The sequence below is a fragment of the Oncorhynchus keta genome, chromosome 30, assembly GCF_023373465.1.
Source record: "Oncorhynchus keta strain PuntledgeMale-10-30-2019 chromosome 30, Oket_V2, whole genome shotgun sequence".
Taxonomy (NCBI): Eukaryota; Metazoa; Chordata; class Actinopteri; order Salmoniformes; family Salmonidae; genus Oncorhynchus; species Oncorhynchus keta.
This window is the reverse complement of record NC_068450.1, coordinates 16,042,979-16,060,908: the sequence shown is the minus strand read 5'-3', so window position 1 is coordinate 16,060,908 and position 17,930 is coordinate 16,042,979. Positions and strand designations below refer to the sequence as shown.

Sequence of the window (17,930 nt, the reverse complement as noted above, 5' to 3'; positions counted from 1 at the left end):
TCCTCTATGGCCATGCCTGAACAGTCCTCTATGGCCATGCCTGAACAGTCCTCTATGGCCATGCCTGAACAGTCCTCTATGGCCATGCCTGAACAGTCCTCTATGGCCATGCCTGAACAGTCCTCTATGGCCATGCCTGAACAGTCCTCTATGGCCATGCCTGAACAGTCCTCTATGGCCATGCCTGAACAGTCCTCTATGACCATGCCTGAACAGTCCTCTATGGCCATGCCTGAACAGTCCTCTATGACCATGCCTGAACAGTCCTCTATGGCCATGCCTGAACAGTCCTCTATGGCCATGCCTGAACAGTCCTCTATGGCCATGCCTGAACAGTCCTCTATGGCCATGCCTGAACAGTCCTCTATGACCATGCCTGAACAGACCACCATGACCATGCCTGAACAGTCCTCTATGCCCATGCCTGAACAGTCCTCTATGCCCATGCCTGAACAGTCCTCTATGGCCATGCCTGAACAGTCCTCTATGGCCATGCCTGTACAGTCCTCTATGACCATGCCTGAACAGTCCTCTATGGCCATGCCTGAACAGTCCTCTATGGCCATGCCTGAACAGTCCTCTATGGCCATGCCTGAACAGTCCTCTATGGCCATGCCTGAACAGTCCTCTATGGCCATGCCTGAACAGTCCTCTATGGCCATGCCTGAACAGTCCTCTATGGCCATGCCTGAACAGTCCTCTATGGCCATGCCTGTACAGTCCTCTATGGCCATGCCTAAACAGTCCTCTATGACCATGCCTGAACAGACCACCATGACCATGCCTGAACAGTCCTCTATGCCCATGCCTGAACAGTCCTCTATGCCCATGCCTGAACAGTCCTCTATGGCCATGCCTGAACAGTCCTCTATGGCCATGCCTGTACAGTCCTCTATGACCATGCCTTATTTAGGTTAGATTAGAAAGTGGTTGAGTTCCTCGTTCTGTCTGTCTGTACTTTTCTCAACGGGGGAATTCTATTGGATGCTAAATGTCATTGTCATTGACACATATTAAAAAGCCACTGTTGAGACTTCAGCGTTATTCAGAGGACGTGTTGATCAGATGTTTGATTGCTGTCTAAAGGTATGAACAATTTACGTTTAAATTAACTTGTTGGCCTATGAATGTATTATGCAGATCAATTATTCATTGTGTACATCATATTCTATTCATCATGAACACTTTTATGGGTAGAATCTTAGATTTGTATATTTAAATTGATTTGACTATACGTGATTCTCTCTCTCACTCTCTCTCCCTGCCTCATACTCTGTCTCCCACGTAGATGAGGTTTACTTTACTAAGCATCCTGCCTACTTTACTAGGCATTCTATTCCTACACTGGGCAAAAAGCCAAAGCCCCAAGTTCACTCAGAGCAGCTGGAATCTTCTACCCAATGGTAGGAAATCATCATCTCTGATCAGTACATGTATATTACTGTCATCTGTTAGATCAGTACAGTGTCACAATAATGTCAGCCTGTACACTTGTCCTTATGTTGTCATCTCATTATTAAGCGACGTATATGCGTTTCCACTCTGGTATAGTGCTTTCAGAAAGTATTCATACCCCTTGACTGATTCCACACACACAATACCACATATTATACAGAAGTATTCACACCTTGAGTCAATACTTGTTATAATCACCTTTGGAAAGGATTACCTTTGGTAAGTCTAAGAGTTTTACACACCTGGATTGTACAATATTTGCACATTATTAAGCTCTGTCAAGTTGGTTGTTGATCACTGTTAGACAGCCATTTTCAAGTCTTTCCATAGATTTTCAAGCCGATTTAATTCAAAACTGTAACTAGGCCACTCAGGAACATTCAATATAATCTTGGTAGGCAACTCCTGCTGAAAGGTCAATTTGTCACCCAGTGTCCTTTGAAAAGCAGAATGAATCAGGTTTTCCGCTAGTATTTTGCTTAGCTCACTTCCGTTTCTTTATTTAGGCTTGCCATAACAAAGGGATTGAATACTTATTGACCCAAGACATTTCAGCTTTTCAATTTTAATTCAGTTGTAAAATGTTCTAAAAACAAAATTCTAGTTTTATATTATAGGGTATTGTGTGTAGGCCAGTTACACAAAATCTCAATTTAATCCGTTTTAAATTCAGACTAACACAAGAAAATGTGTAAAATGTCAAGGGGTGTTCATACTTCTGAAGGCACTGTCTATAAAGATCACTTACTGTAGTTATATTTTGGTTTTCCCAGTCCGGAGTGTAAAGCTGTGTATGTCAGTTCATTATAAGGCTATATACAGTTGAGGTACTTTATATGTTTGTGTTGATGAGCTACAGTCAGATCCAAAATTATCGGCACCCTTGAAAAAGATGAGCAAAAAATAATGTATAAAATACATAATACAAATGCTGAACTACTGTATCTTATACGCTCAAACAGATGGAGTAATTATATTATTTTATACCAATACAATTAGTCAGAGAAAGAGAATTTGTTCAACAAATGTTCTCTAAAAGCTATTGATCAAAATTATTGGCACCCGTGTTAACAGGATAACTAACGGGCACTGAGCTTTTTTCTAAAATGTTTTGAGATTGGAAAACACATTGGAAAGGATACTAGACCTTTCCATTCCTCCATACAGAAACTGTCCAGATCCTTGATAACCTTTGTCTGCTCTTATGGGCTGGCCTCTTCAATTCAAACCACAGGTTTCTGATGGGGTTCAAGTCAGAAGAATGAGAAGCCCATTGCAAAGTCTTGATTTTGTGGTCAATTTAGAAAGAGGCTCAGTGCCATTATCCTTGAAAGGGGAGGTATTGAAAGGTATTGACAACAGGGTTCCCAATCATTTTAACAATCTTAAAAAAAATAAAATTATGCTTGTTACACAAGATCTCTGAGCAATTGTATTAGTTTAAAATAATATGATTCTCAAAAGAATTTGAGCATACAATATAGTTCAGTAATTTTATGATATATTTTAAACAGTATTTTTTGCTCATATTTATCAAGTGTGGCAATACTGTTTGACCTGACTCTATATGTTGGTGTTGATTGAAATGTGTGTTGTCACCAGTTGTTGTGGTGAATGTAGACGGCTCACTGGTTCAGCATCCTCTAACCTGCCTGGGTTCCTTCAACCGAGAGGAGGAGGGTTGGAGGAGAGACAATGACTGGGTGTGGCGGAGAGATGGAGAGGAGGATGAGGAGATCATATGGATGATGGATGAAGAGGAGAAGAAGGGGAACAGCTTCCTTGTCAACCTGGAAGAGAGAACTGGAGGGGGGATCTTTACATGTCACAGCCTGGATAAAACCCTCCTGAAGAATACTACGGTGCTGGTCAAACACTTGGACGAAGAGAAACGCATTCTAGAAGGATCCACCAGAACAGGTATACAGGATGTCTGTCTGTGTAATGGTTTTCTTCATCTGAACGAGAGGCGGACCAAAGCGCAGCGTGGTTGTTTTGATTCATGCTTTAATAAATCACTTCACATGAACAAACTAACAAAAAACAAGAAATGTGAAAACTCAAAACAGTCCTATCTGGTGCAAACACAGAGACAAGAACAATCACCCACAAACACACAGTGAAACCCAGGCTACCTAAGTATGATTCTCAATCAGAGACAACTAATGACACCTGCCTCTGATTGAGGACCATACTAGGCCGAAACATAGAAATACCCAAAACCTAGAAAAACAAACAGACTGCCCATCCAACTCACGCCCTGACCATACTAACTAAATACAAAACACAGGAAATAAAGGTCAGAACGTGACAGTACCCCCCCCCCCCAAAGGTGCGGACTCCGGCCGCAAAACCTTGACCTATAGGGGAGGGTCTGGGTGGGCGTCTGTCCGCGGTGGCGGCTCTGGCGCGGGACACGGACCCCACTTCACAATTGTCTTAGTCTGCCTTATAGTCCGCCTCCGTGGCTCTCTAACCATGGCGACCCCTCTCAATGACCCCACTGGACAGAGGGGCAGCTCGGGACAGAGGGGCGGAAGCTCTGGCGCCTCTGGGCTGATGGGCTCCGGCGCCTCTGGGCTGATGGGCTCCGGCGCCTCTGGGCTGATGGGCTCCGGCGCCTCTGGGCTGATGGGCTCCGGCGCCTGGGCTGGGGCTGATGGGCTGGGCCCGGCGCCTCTGGGCTGATGGGCGCGCCTCTGGGCTGATGGGCTCCGGCGCCTCTGGCTGATGGGCTCTGGGCTGATGGGCGCCTCTGATGGGCGCGCTCTGGGCTGATGGGCTCCGGCGCCGGGCTGAGGCGGGAGACTCCGGCAGCAGCGCCGGACAGGCGGGACCACCTGCAGGGAGGAGACAGAGAGACAGCCTGGTGCGTGGGGCTGCCACAGGAACCACCAGGCTGGGGAGACCTTCAGGAGGCTTGGTGTTAGGAGGAGCCTGAAGGACCGGGCTGTGGGGGAGCACTGGAGCGCAACCTTGGCACCACTTCCCCAGGCTGGACAACTACTCTAGCCCGGACCCTCCAGAGTGCAGGCACAGGTTGAACCGGGCTGTGGGTAAGCACGGGAGATCTAGTGCTTACTACACGCACCTCTCCCTTATGCTCCACACCCACATTTGCCCGGCACGAGTGGAGCGCAAGCAGAGGACACACTGCACCCTCCCAGCACCCCGGAGACACAGCACGCAGAGCCGGCGCAGGATAACCTGGACCAAAACTGCGTACCGGCCACCAGACCCGCTGAGCAGGCACCATACGCCCTGGCTCAATGCCCACACTCGCATGGCACTTTCGGGGGGCTGCCCTATAGCGCACCGGGCTATGGGCACGCACTGGCGACACCGTGCGCTTAACCGCATAACACGGTGCCTGACCAGTAATGCGCTGCTTATAATAAGCACGAGGCGTGAGCTCAGGTCTGCTACCTGGCTTAGTACCACACCTCGTCTGCCCCCCCCAAAATAAATTTGGGGCTGCCTCTCGTACCTGTCGCACTGCCGTGCTGCCTCCTCACATCGCCAGCTCCTCTCTCCTAGCTGCCTCCACCTGTTCCCATGGAAGGCGATCCTTTCCCGCCAGGATTTCCTCCCAGGTGTAGCAACCCTTGCCGTCCAATACATCCTCCCATGTCCATTCCTCGTGTAATGCTGGCCGCTGTTGCTGCTGCTGCTGCTGCTGTCGTCGCTGCTGTTTACCACGCCGCTTGGTCCGAGTTGGGTGGGTGATTCTGTAATGGTGTTCTTCATCTGAACGAGAGGCGGACCAAAGCACAGCGTGGTTGTTTTGATGCATGCTTTAATAAATCACTTCACATGAACAAACTAACAAAAAAACAAGAAATGTGAAACCTCAAACCAGTCCTATCTGGTGCAAACACAGAGACAAGAACAATCACCCACAAACACACAGTGAAACCCAGGCTACCTAAGTATGATTCTCAATCAGAGACAACTAATGACACCTGCCTATGATTGAGAACCATACTAGGCCGAAACATAGAAATACCCAAAACCTAGAAAAACAAACATAGACTGCCCACCCAACTCACGCCATGACCATACTAACTAAATACAAAACACAGGAAATAAAGGTCAGAACGTGACATTCTGTCATCAGAAATCAAGTAAAATATTGTTTTTCCATTCATTATCCAATTCTAACATGACATCTTCTCTCTCTCTTCTGTTTGTTTGTTTCTATTCTAAGGCTTTATGAAATGTTCAACACGGAACTACCAAGGAGAGTTCCACTGCTCCTGGAAATTCACCCCTACACGTTTTGGGACTGTTATGTTTGTCAAAGTGGCACGGTACTATCACCACCAACCTTTTCTATGTATTACTACTACACTATTAGAAAGTAGAAGTAGAACCATGGAGGGTTCTTCGATTTGAACCATTTTTGGTTCTGGATAGAACCCTTTGCAGAGGTTTATATCTAAAACCCTATATGTAGAGAACCCCCTGTATAATATACTATGGTTCTACCTACAACCCTCTGAAGGGTTCTGCCAAGAACCGTCTGTAATGGGTTCTACCGATAACCCTTTTATCTATGAAGTGTTCTTCCTAGAACCCTTTATGAATGGTTCCACCAGCCGTTATAATTTTATTATTAAATTACATATATCATAAGGCCTGTCTTTGAGCGCCTAGTTATAGCCTAACAAAGTGGTGTTTGGAAACTCCTGGTTCACAGGCCACATCAGGACTGCAAATCACATTATGCTGGCTTGCAAAGTCTTATTGACTTTAAACTCTTATTGAAATCCAGCCAGAGCTAGAATATCCAACAAGTGGAATATGTTATCACTTGCGACCTGCATTCAGAATAACTGCCAGGGTAGAGAAGATTGAATTCTGAGCCTAGCTCAATCATCTATACTGGAACAACCATCTCGGCAACAGGTGCAATAAATCCAATAACTAACAGATTGGATACGTTTATAAAACTGGATGTTATTTATCTTTATGTAGCATAAAATTAATCAATCAATCAATGTATAGAACATGCAAAAACACAGATATATCAGTAAAACAAACAATTAAGTAAATCTCCCTGCAGCCTCCTGAGTGGCGTAGCGGTCTAAGGCACTGCATCGCAGAGCTAGAGGCGTCACTACAGACCCACGTTTGATCCCGGGCTGTAACACGGCCGGCCGTGATCGGTAGTCACATAAAGCTCCTCCCGAGCCCGTTGGGGACTTGCGGCAATGAGACAAGATCGAAATTGATGCGAAAAGGGTGTCAAATACAAAAAAATATGACTAATTCTCTCCCTGCAAGAGAGCATGCTGGGAAATATTATATATGATTCTATGTAGAATCATTCTTGCCTTCTGAAGAATCATCAAGAAATCCTTTCTTACAAAAATGGTTCTTAGGATGTTCAATGGTCTAGGTAGAACCCTTTGTCTTACAAAGAACTCCTGTCTTCCAAAAAGGGTTCTTCTGATTGAAGTGGTTCTTGGTAGAACCCTCTCCCTCCTCACAGAACCCGTTTGGAAACCTTTTTTCTAAAAGTGTAAACATTCTATGGGTCTGACTATTGTATAGTGCTATAGTGCTGTATAGCCTATAGCATGTGACTATTGTATAGTGCTATAGTGCTGTATAGCCTATAGCATGTGACTATTGTATAGTGCTATAGTGCTGTATAGCCTATAACATGTGACTATTGTATAGTGCTATAGTGCTGTATAGCCTATAACATGTGACTATTGTATAGTGCTATAGTGCTGTGTAGCCTATAACATGTGACTATTGTATAGTGGTATAGTGCTGTATAGCCTATAACATGTGACTATTGTATAGTGGTATAGTGCTGTGTAGCCTATAACATGTGACTATTGTATAGTGCTATAGTGCTGTATTGCCTATAACATGTGACTATTGTATAGTGCTATAGTGCTGTATAGCCTATAACATGTGACTATTGTATAGTGCTATAGTGCTGTATAGCCTATAACATGTGACTATTGTATAGTGCTATAGTGCTGTATAGCCTATAACATGTGACTATTGTATAGTGCTATAGTGCTGTATAGCCTATAGCATGTGACTATTGTATAGTGCTATAGTGCTGTATAGCCTATAACATGTGACTATTGTATAGTGCTATAGTGCTGTATAGCCTATAACATGTGACTATTGTATAGTGCTATAGTGCTGTGTAGCCTATAACATGTGACTATTGTATAGTGCTATAGTGCTGTGTAGCCTATAACATGTGACTATTGTATAGTTGCTATAGTGCAGTATGGCCTATAGCATGTGACTATTGTATAGTGCTATAGTGCTGTATAGCCTATAACATGTGACTATTGTATAGTGCTATAGTGCTGTATAGCCTATAACATGTGACTATTGTATAGTGCTATAGTGCTGTGTAGCCTATAACATGTGACTATTGTATAGTGGTATAGTGCTGTATTGCCTATAACATGTGACTATTGTATAGTGCTGTATAGCCTATAACATGTGACTATTGTATAGTGCTATAGTGCTGTGTAGCCTATAACATGTGACTATTGTATAGTGCTATAGTGCTGTGTAGCCTATAACATGTGACTATTGTATAGTTGCTATAGTGCAGTATGGCCTATAGCATGTGACTATTGTATAGTGCTGTATAGCCTATAACATGTGACTATTGTATAGTGCTATAGTGCAGTATGGCCTATAGCATGTGACTATTGTATAGTGCTGTATAGCCTATAACATGTGACTATTGTATAGTTGCTATAGTGCAGTATGGCCTATAGCATGTGACTATTGTATAGTGCTATAGTGCTGTATAGCCTATAACATGTGACTATTGTATAGTGCTATAGTGCTGTATAGCCTATAACATGTGACTATTGTATAGTGCTATAGTGCTGTGTAGCCTATAACATGTGACTATTGTATAGTTGCTATAGTGCAGTATGGCCTATAGCATGTGACTATTGTATAGTGCTGTATAGCCTATAACATGTGACTATTGTATAGTGCTGTATAGCCTATAACATGTGACTATTGTATAGTTGCTATAGTGCAGTATGGCCTATAGCATGTGACTATTGTATAGTGCTATAGTGCTGTATAGCCTATAACATGTGACTATTGTATAGTGCTATAGTGCTGTATAGCCTATAACATGTGACTATTGTATAGTGCTATAGTGCTGTATAGCCTATAACATGTGACTATTGTATAGTGCTATAGTGCTGTGTAGCCTATAACATGTGACTATTGTATAGTGCTATAGTGCTGTATAGCCTATAACATGTGACTATTGTATAGTGCTGTATAGCCTATAACATGTGACTATTGTATAGTGCTATAGTGCTGTATAGCCTATAGCATGTGACTATTGTATAGTGGTATAGTGCTGTATAGCCTATAACATGTGACTATTGTATAGTGCTATAGTGCTGTATAGCCTATAACATGTGACTATTGTATAGTGCTATAGTGCTGTGTAGCCTATAACATGTGACTATTGTATAGTGCTATAGTGCTGTATAGCCTATAACATGTGACTATTGTATAGTGCTATAGTGCTGTATAGCCTATAGCATGTGACTATTGTATAGTGGTATAGTGCTGTATAGCCTATAACATGTGACTATTGTATAGTGCTATAGTGCTGTATAGCCTATAGCATGTGACTATTGTATAGTGCTATAGTGCTGTATAGCCTATAGCATGTGACTATTGTATAGTGCTATAGTGCTGTATAGCCTATAACATGTGACTATTGTATAGTGCTATAGTGCTGTATAGCCTATAGCATGTGACTATTGTATAGTGCTATAGTGCTGTATTGCCTATAACATGTGACTATTGTATAGTGCTATAGTGCTGTATTGCCTATAACATGTGACTATTGTATAGTGCTATAGTGCTGTATAGCCTATAACATGTGACTATTGTATAGTGCTATAGTGCTGTGTAGCCTATAACATGTGACTATTGTATAGTGCTATAGTGCTGTATAGCCTATAACATGTGACTATTGTATAGTGCTATAGTGCTGTATAGCCTATAGCATGTGACTATTGTATAGTGGTATAGTGCTGTATTGCCTATAACATGTGACTATTGTATAGTGCTATAGTGCTGTATAGCCTATAACATGTGACTATTGTATAGTGCTATAGTGCTGTGTAGCCTATAACATGTGACTATTGTATAGTGCTATAGTGCTGTATTGCCTATAACATGTGACTATTGTATAGTGCTATAGTGCTGTATTGCCTATAACATGTGACTATTGTATAGTGCTATAGTGCTGTATAGCCTATAGCATGTGACTATTGTATAGTGCTATAGTGCTGTATAGCCTATAACATGTGACTATTGTATAGTGCTATAGTGCTGTATTGCCTATAACATGTGACTATTGTATAGTGCTGTATAGCCTATAACATGTGACTATTGTATAGTGCTATAGTGCTGTATAGCCTATAACATGTGACTATTGTATAGTGCTATAGTGCTGTATAGCCTATAACATGTGACTATTGTATAGTGCTATAGTGCTGTATAGCCTATAACATGTGACTATTGTATAGTGCTATAGTGCTGTATAGCCTATAACATGTGACTATTGTATAGTGCTATAGTGCTGTATAGCCTATAACATGTGACTATTGTATAGTGCTATAGTGCTGTATAGCCTATAACATGTGACTATTGTATAGTGCTATAGTGCTGTATAGCCTATAACATGTGACTATTGTATAGTGCTATAGTGCTGTATAGCCTATAACATGTGACTATTGTATAGTGCTATAGTGCTGTATAGCCTATAACATGTGACTATTGTATAGTGCTATAGTGCTGTATAGCCTATAACATGTGACTATTGTATAGTGCTATAGTGCTGTATAGCCTATAACATGTGACTATTGTATAGTGCTATAGTGCTGTATAGCCTATAGCATGTGACTATTGTATAGTGCTATAGTGCTGTATAGCCTATAACATGTGACTATTGTATAGTGCTATAGTGCTGTATAGCCTATAACATGTGACTATTGTATAGTGCTATATAACATGCTGTATAGTGCTATAGCCTATAACATGTGACTATTGTATAGTGCTATAGTGCTGTATAGCCTATAACATGTGACTATTGTATAGTGCTATAGTGCTGTATAGCCTATAACATGTGACTATTGTATAGTGCTATAGTGCTGTATAGCCTATAACATGTGACTATTGTATAGTGCTATAGTGCTGTATAGCCTATAACATGTGACTATTGTATAGTGCTATAGTGCTGTATAGCCTATAACATGTGACTATTGTATAGTGCTGTATAGCCTATAACATGTGACTATTGTATAGTGCTATAGTGCTGTATAGCCTATAACATGTGACTATTGTATAGTGCTATAGTGCTGTATAGCCTATAACATGTGACTATTGTATAGTGCTATAGTGCTGTATAGCCTATAACATGTGACTATTGTATAGTGCTGTATAGCCTATAACATGTGACTATTGTATAGTGCTATAGTGCTGTATAGCCTATAACATGTGACTATTGTATAGTGCTATAGTGCTGTATAGCCTATAACATGTGACTATTGTATAGTGCTATAGTGCTGTATAGCCTATAACATGTGACTATTGTATAGTGCTATAGTGCTGTATAGCCTATAACATGTGACTATTGTATAGTGCTATAGTGCTGTATTGCCTATAACATGTGACTATTGTATAGTGGTATAGTGCTGTATAGCCTATAACATGTGACTATTGTATAGTGCTATAGTGCTGTATAGCCTATAACATGTGACTATTGTATAGTGCTGTATAGCCTATAACATGTGACTATTGTATAGTGGTATAGTGCTGTATTGCCTATAACATGTGACTATTGTATAGTGGTATAGTGCTGTATAGCCTATAGCATGTGACTATTGTATAGTGCTATAGTGCTGTGTAGCCTATAGCATGTGACTATTGTATAGTGCTATAGTGCTGTATTGCCTATAACATGTGACTATTGTATAGTGCTATAGTGCTGTATTGCCTATAACATGTGACTATTGTATAGTGCTATAGTGCTGTATAGCCTATAGCATGTGACTATTGTATAGTGCTATAGTGCTTTATTGCCTATAACATGTGACTATTGTATAGTGCTATAGTGCTGTATTGCCTATAACATGTGACTATTGTATAGTGGTATAGTGCTGTATTGCCTATAACATGTGACTATTGTATAGTGCTGTATAGCCTATAACATGTGACTATTGTATAGTGCTATAGTGCTGTATAGCCTATAACATGTGACTATTGTATAGTGCTGTATAGCCTATAACATGTGACTATTGTATAGTGCTATAGTGCTGTCTAGCCTATAACATGTGACTATTGTATAGTGCTATAGTGCTGTATTGCCTATAACATGTGACTATTGTATAGTGCTGTATAGCCTATAACATGTGACTATTGTATAGTGCTATAGTGCTGTATTGCCTATAACATGTGACTATTGTATAGTGCTATAGTGCTGTATTGCCTATAACATGTGACTATTGTATAGTGCTATAGTGCTGTATAGCCTATAGCATGTGACTATTGTATAGTGCTATAGTGCTGTATAGCCTATAACATGTGACTATTGTATAGTGCTATAGTGCAGTATGGCCTATAGCATGTGACTATTGTATAGTGCTATAGTGCTGTGTAGCCTATAACATGTGACTATTGTATAGTTGCTATAGTGCAGTATGGCCTATAACATGTGACTATTGTATAGTGCTATAGTGCTGTATAGCCTATAACATGTGACTATTGTATAGTGCTATAGTGCTGTATAGCCTATAGCATGTGACTATTGTATAGTGGTATAGTGCTGTATTGCCTATAACATGTGACTATTGTATAGTGCTATAGTGCTGTATAGCCTATAACATGTGACTATTGTATAGTGCTATAGTGCTGTATAGCCTATAACATGTGACTATTGTATAGTGCTATAGTGCTGTGTAGCCTATATCATGTGCATAATAACTTACAGTATTGACTTGACTTCAAATTAAATATTACTGAATGGACTACTGCAATGTCAAATATTACTGAATGGACTACTGCAATGTCAAATATTACTGAATGGACTACTGCAATGTCAAATATTACTGAATGGACTACTGCAATGTCAAATATTACTGAATGGACTACTGCAATGTCAAATATTACTGAATGGACTACTGCAATGTCAAATATTACTGAATGGACTACTGCAATGTCAAATATTACTGGACTACTGCAATGTCAAATATTACTGGACTACTGCAATGTCAAATATTACTGGACTACTGCAATGTCAAATATTACTGGACTACTGCAATGCCAAATATTACTGGACTACTGCAATGTTACTCTACTTTTATTCATCCATTTCTTGGCTTTTCTATAGTGGCCTGTCTGATGCGGAGAACATCAGCTGTTCTGTGGACGCCAGTGGACAGCAGTGGACATGTTCCTCTTTGTCTGGCCAGAGTGACATCATGTGTTCTGTGAACAGTAGTGGACTGGGGGTGTCCTGTGTGGACAGACAGTATTGTCCCTATGCTGAGGAGACTGACCGGATCACCCTGACCATCTACATGAGGACTAACTACCTGCTGGAGGAATACTCCAAATGCTTCTACATATCAGAGATAGGTGAGGACACACACACACACACAGACAGACACACACACACACACACACACACACACACACACACACACACACACACACACACACACACACACACACACACACACACACACACACACACACACACACACACACACAACACTTCTACGTATCAGACATAGGTGAGGACACACACACACAGACACACACACACACACACATAACACTTCTACGTATCAGACATAGGTGAGGACACACACACACAGAGACACACACACACACACACAACACTTCTACGTATCAGACATAGGTGAGGACACACACACACAGAGACACACACACACACACACACACAACACTTCTACTTATCAGACATAGGTGAGGACACACACAGAGACACACACACACACACAACACTTCTACTTATCAGACATAGGTGAGGACACCCACAGAGACACACACACACACACACACACACACACACACACACACACACACACACACACACACACACACACACACACACACACACACACACACACACACACACACACACACACACACACACACACACACACACACACACACACACATCAGAGATAGGTGAGTGTTAAAAGGGGACCTTGTTGCAGTCATAAGGGCAGACATGCTGCAAGAGGCTGGCAGGGTCAGGTGCACAAGTTGTGATTTTAGGCTACTTAAAGGTGACAATAATGGTCTAGGTGTGCACTTCACTATATTTACCAACTAATTAAACAATTAGATTTACAAACTTCACAATGTAAGTGGTCTCTGAAAATAAAAAGCTTTGGAGCTGGTAAACCTGTCAATCCCGTAGCAAACATTTAGAATGCAGAAACAAAGCTCTCTAAAATGGCAGGAGTTTGTAGAGCACTAGTGCAGAGACGCACTACTAAAGTCTCCGTCACCGCCTCTATATACACTGAATAAAATAATAAACGCAACATGTGAAGTGTAAAAATCCCTGAAATTTTCCAGATGCACAAAAAATGTATTTCTCTCAAATTCTGTTCACAAATCTATTTACACCCCTACTGGTGAGCATGTGTCCTTCGCCAAAATAATCCATCCACCTGACAGGTGTGGCATATCAAGAAGCTTATTAAACGGCATGGGCATTACACAGGTGCACCTTGTGCTGGGGGACAATAAAAGGCCACTCTAAAATATGCTGTTTTTTCACACAACACAACGCCACAGATGTCTCAGGTTTTGAGGAAGTGTGCAATTGGCATGCTGCCTGCCGGAATGTCCACAAGAGCTGTTGCCAGAAAATTGAATGGTAATTTGTCTAGCATAAGCTGCCTCCACCGTCGTAGTAGAGAATTTGGCAGTACGTCAAACCTACCTCACAACTGCAGACCATGTGGATGGGCCTGGGTTGTGATTAGGGCCTAATACATTTAATTCAATGGACTGATTTCCTTATATGAATTGTTACTCAGCAAAATCTTGGATATACGTAGGCCTATCAGAAGATTATATGCTGAGAGTTTGTTGGTTTAAGTGCTACTGAAAGTTAGTTTGATAGTGCAGTGTTAGTAGAAGTTATGTTAATATTATCTATCCCACCTCTCTCCCTCTCCTTCCCTCACCCCCCCCCTCTCTCTCTCTCTCTCTCTCTCTCTCTCTCTCTCTCTCTCTCTCTCTCTCTCTCTCTCTTGGGCGCGCACATGCTCTCTCTCCCTCTCTCCAGTGAAGCCAGACAATGTATACATTAAGGAGGTTAACAGCAGTACTATAGAGTGGAGCTATCCTGTCTCCTGGAACAGACCCATCTCCTACTTCCCCCTCTCTTTCCAGGTCAAAGAGATCGAAGGCAGAAAGTGCAAGAATGGGTGCACGTGTGATTCTCCCTACACAGAGGTGAGGACTACTGTCTACATACTGTACATCCTACTAACCCTTGTCTCCAGAGCTTTTTGAGGGCCATTACATCAAGAGATCCAGACCATGTACTAATAGGCTCATACTCTTCAACTAATAGAGGTGGTCACTCTGGTCCCTGGTTCAATTCATTAGAGCACACCTTAGCAAAACGTTTTACAACGAAAAGGAGCATTTCTTATTGGACAAGTTCATGTTGTCCCTGCGTCAGGCCATTTTCCTCCATTTGGTGCTTAATGAATGAAACCTTTGCGTTCCCCCAGGTTCACACCACAGAGAGCAGCCAGTGGTCAGTCAAGGCCAAGGTGACGGTGTGTGTCAGGGCCCAGGATGCCCTATGTGACTCCCCCTGGAGCGACTGGACAGAGTACAGGTCAGTACCACACTCTCTAGTCTACTGTATTCAGCAGAACCTCTCCTCGAGGACCCCCAGCTGTTCCATGTAGTTGAACTATTGAAGAGTTAACACACCTGATTCAATCTGTCAACCAATCATCAAGCCCTTGAATAGTACTGAATCAGGTGTGCTAGTTCAGGGCTACAACAAAATAGTGAAACAGCTCCCCGAGTAGAGGGTTAAAAACCCTGCTGTAGTCTATTGTTTCATTACGGAGACATTGAGCTACATCTATACTACTAGGGTTAGGTTCAATTTGGTTTTCCATTCAGTACATTCAGTAAGTGGATTGAAATTGGAAAATGAGCCTTTGTTTATCAATTCAAGAATGTCATTTCTGAGAAGATGTTGTAGAACAACACGTTTTACAATATGATGTGATTTTTCAGACTCAGCAACAAGGGAAACAAGAGGGGGAGGCGGGAAAAGCAGAAGAAGAAGAAGAAGAAGAAGAAGAAGACGAAGAAGAAGAAGAATGTGTCTCAATAGTATATCTTTACCATACTGATGGCCATCAAATATTAACCTATTAATTCACTCTAGTTTGTAGGCATTCACACTCTAAAACATCCACTATGACAAAGGTGACTTAATTGACACTCTAAAACATCCATTATGACAAAGGTGACTTAATTGACACTCTAAAACATCCATTATGACAAAGGTGACTTCATTTACACTCTAAAACATCCATTATGACAAAGGTGACTTCATTTACACTCTAAAACATCCATTATGACAAAGGTGACTTCATTTACACTCTAAAACATCCATTATGACAAAGGTGACTTCATTTACACTCTAAAACATCCATTATGACAAAGGTGACTTATTTGACACTCTAAAACATCCATTATGACAAAGGTGACTTCATTTACACTCTAAAACATCCATTATGACAAAGGTGACTTCATTTACACTCTAAAACATCCATTATGACAAAGGTGACTTATTTGACACTCTAAAACATCCATTATGACAAAGGTGACTTCATTTACACTCTAAAACATCCATTATGACAAAGGTGACTTCATTTACACTCTAAAACATCCATTATGACAAAGGTGACTTATTTGACACTCTAAAACATCCATTATGACAAAGGTGACTTCATTTACACTCTAAAACATCCATTATGACAAAGATGACTTTGTTGCCAAGATCATTTACTGACACAAACTTCACTTTTACAATCTTTATACTTGTTATGAAATGTATTTAGTGATATTTATGATTATTTATTTATTAATATTGCTTTTTATATCATAGAGTATGACATGACATGCACTAACATAAACTGAAATTACATTTTTGTGACTTTAATACTATAAATCAAAATAAACGTACAGACCTGCTCTTACAGTAGATGTGTTAGAGTTCTTTCCACTAATCTGTGCTCACAATCTTTAATGACTTTCAGGATAAAAAAATAACAACGTGAAATCAAGCATCAATGAAAAGGCAGTAATGTAGGACTAATCTCATTGTTAAATGCAATATAAATACCTACGCTAATACACTTCCTTTGTCTCTGACAAACCACAACAGGATGTCCAGGAAACTGGTTGGAAGGCTTAGACCAATGGCGTGACACTTGAGGGTTCTCGATCACGGTGACTGTTGCTTTTCTCTCTATTTATCCAACTTAGGGTTGTGTGAGGTTGCAGGGATGGAAGTTATTTTGCAAGACTGCATGAGGTGCACTGACTCATTAATCTATATGGTCCATACTTCTTTGAAAACATTTAGACCAATTTATTGAACTTACAGGCAACAAATGATTAAATCATTATGACAGGAGACTACAACACAGTGTTAAATACATCAATGGACAGTTAGGAAATCACTCTACAAACTATCATCACCGTGTCCTTAAGGAAATCACTCTACAAACTATCATCACTGTGTCCTTAAGGAAATCACTTTACAAACTATCATCACCATGTCCTTAAGGAAATCACTCTACAAACTATCATCACCATGTCCTTAAGGAAATCACTCTACAAACTATCATCACCGTGTCCTTAAGGAAATCACTCTACAAACTATCATCACCGTGTCCTTAAGGAAATCACTCTACAAACTATCATCACCGTGCCCTTAAGGAAATCACTCTACAAACTATCATCACCCTAAAACTGTCCTTAAAACTAATCACTCTACAAACTATCTATCATCACGTGTCCTTAAGGAAATCACTCTACAAACTATCATCACCGTGTCCTTAAGGAAATCACTCTACAAACTATCATCACCGTGTCCTTAAGGAAATCACTCTACAAACTATCATCACCGTGTCCTCTACAAAAATCACTCTACAAACTATCATCACCGTGTCCTTAAAACTAATCACTCTAATCAAACTATCATCACCGTGTCCTTAAGGAAATCACTCTACAAACTATCATCACCGTGTCCTTAAGGAAATCACTCTACAAACTATCATCACCGTGTCCTTAAAACTAAATCACTCTACAAACTATCATCACAAACTATCATCACCTGTCCTTAAGGAAATCACTCTACA

The 17,930-nt window shown here is 41.0% G+C and overlaps 1 protein-coding gene across 19 annotated transcripts; it reads left to right on the top strand.

The window, feature by feature from the left end:
• Positions 1-982: 982 nt before the first annotated feature.
• On the top strand, positions 983-17,070 carry LOC118380892 (interleukin-12 subunit beta-like). Of its 19 annotated transcripts, none has more exons than XM_052487833.1 (10): positions 983-1,086; positions 1,289-1,403; positions 3,058-3,375; positions 5,663-5,765; positions 12,875-13,122; positions 14,816-14,985; positions 15,270-15,379; positions 15,793-16,027; positions 16,108-16,347; positions 16,388-17,070. In XM_052487833.1, exons 1-8 carry the CDS (start codon positions 1,066-1,068, stop codon positions 15,890-15,892), a joined length of 1,185 nt encoding a protein of 394 aa, XP_052343793.1. In that variant the 5' UTR covers positions 983-1,065; the 3' UTR covers positions 15,893-16,027; positions 16,108-16,347; positions 16,388-17,070. The 19 variants fall into 19 exon arrangements, with proteins under 19 accessions (XP_052343793.1, XP_052343803.1, XP_052343796.1 ...); XM_052487843.1 differs by having other exon boundaries at positions 15,793-16,227; positions 16,388-16,467; positions 16,508-17,070; XM_052487836.1 differs by having other exon boundaries at positions 15,793-16,227; positions 16,308-16,347.
• The last annotated feature ends 860 nt before the right edge of the window (positions 17,071-17,930 follow it).

Excerpts from the sequence above, each read along its gene's own strand:
- LOC118380892 (XM_052487833.1), top strand. The coding sequence starts at position 1,066 with ATGTTTGATTGCTGTCTAAAG. Across the intron at positions 1,404-3,057 it reads CTGGAATCTTCTACCCAATG|TTGTTGTGGTGAATGTAGAC; the intron begins GTAGGAAATCAT and ends TGTTGTCACCAG. Across the intron at positions 5,766-12,874 it reads ATGTTTGTCAAAGTGGCACG|TGGCCTGTCTGATGCGGAGA; the intron begins GTACTATCACCA and ends GCTTTTCTATAG.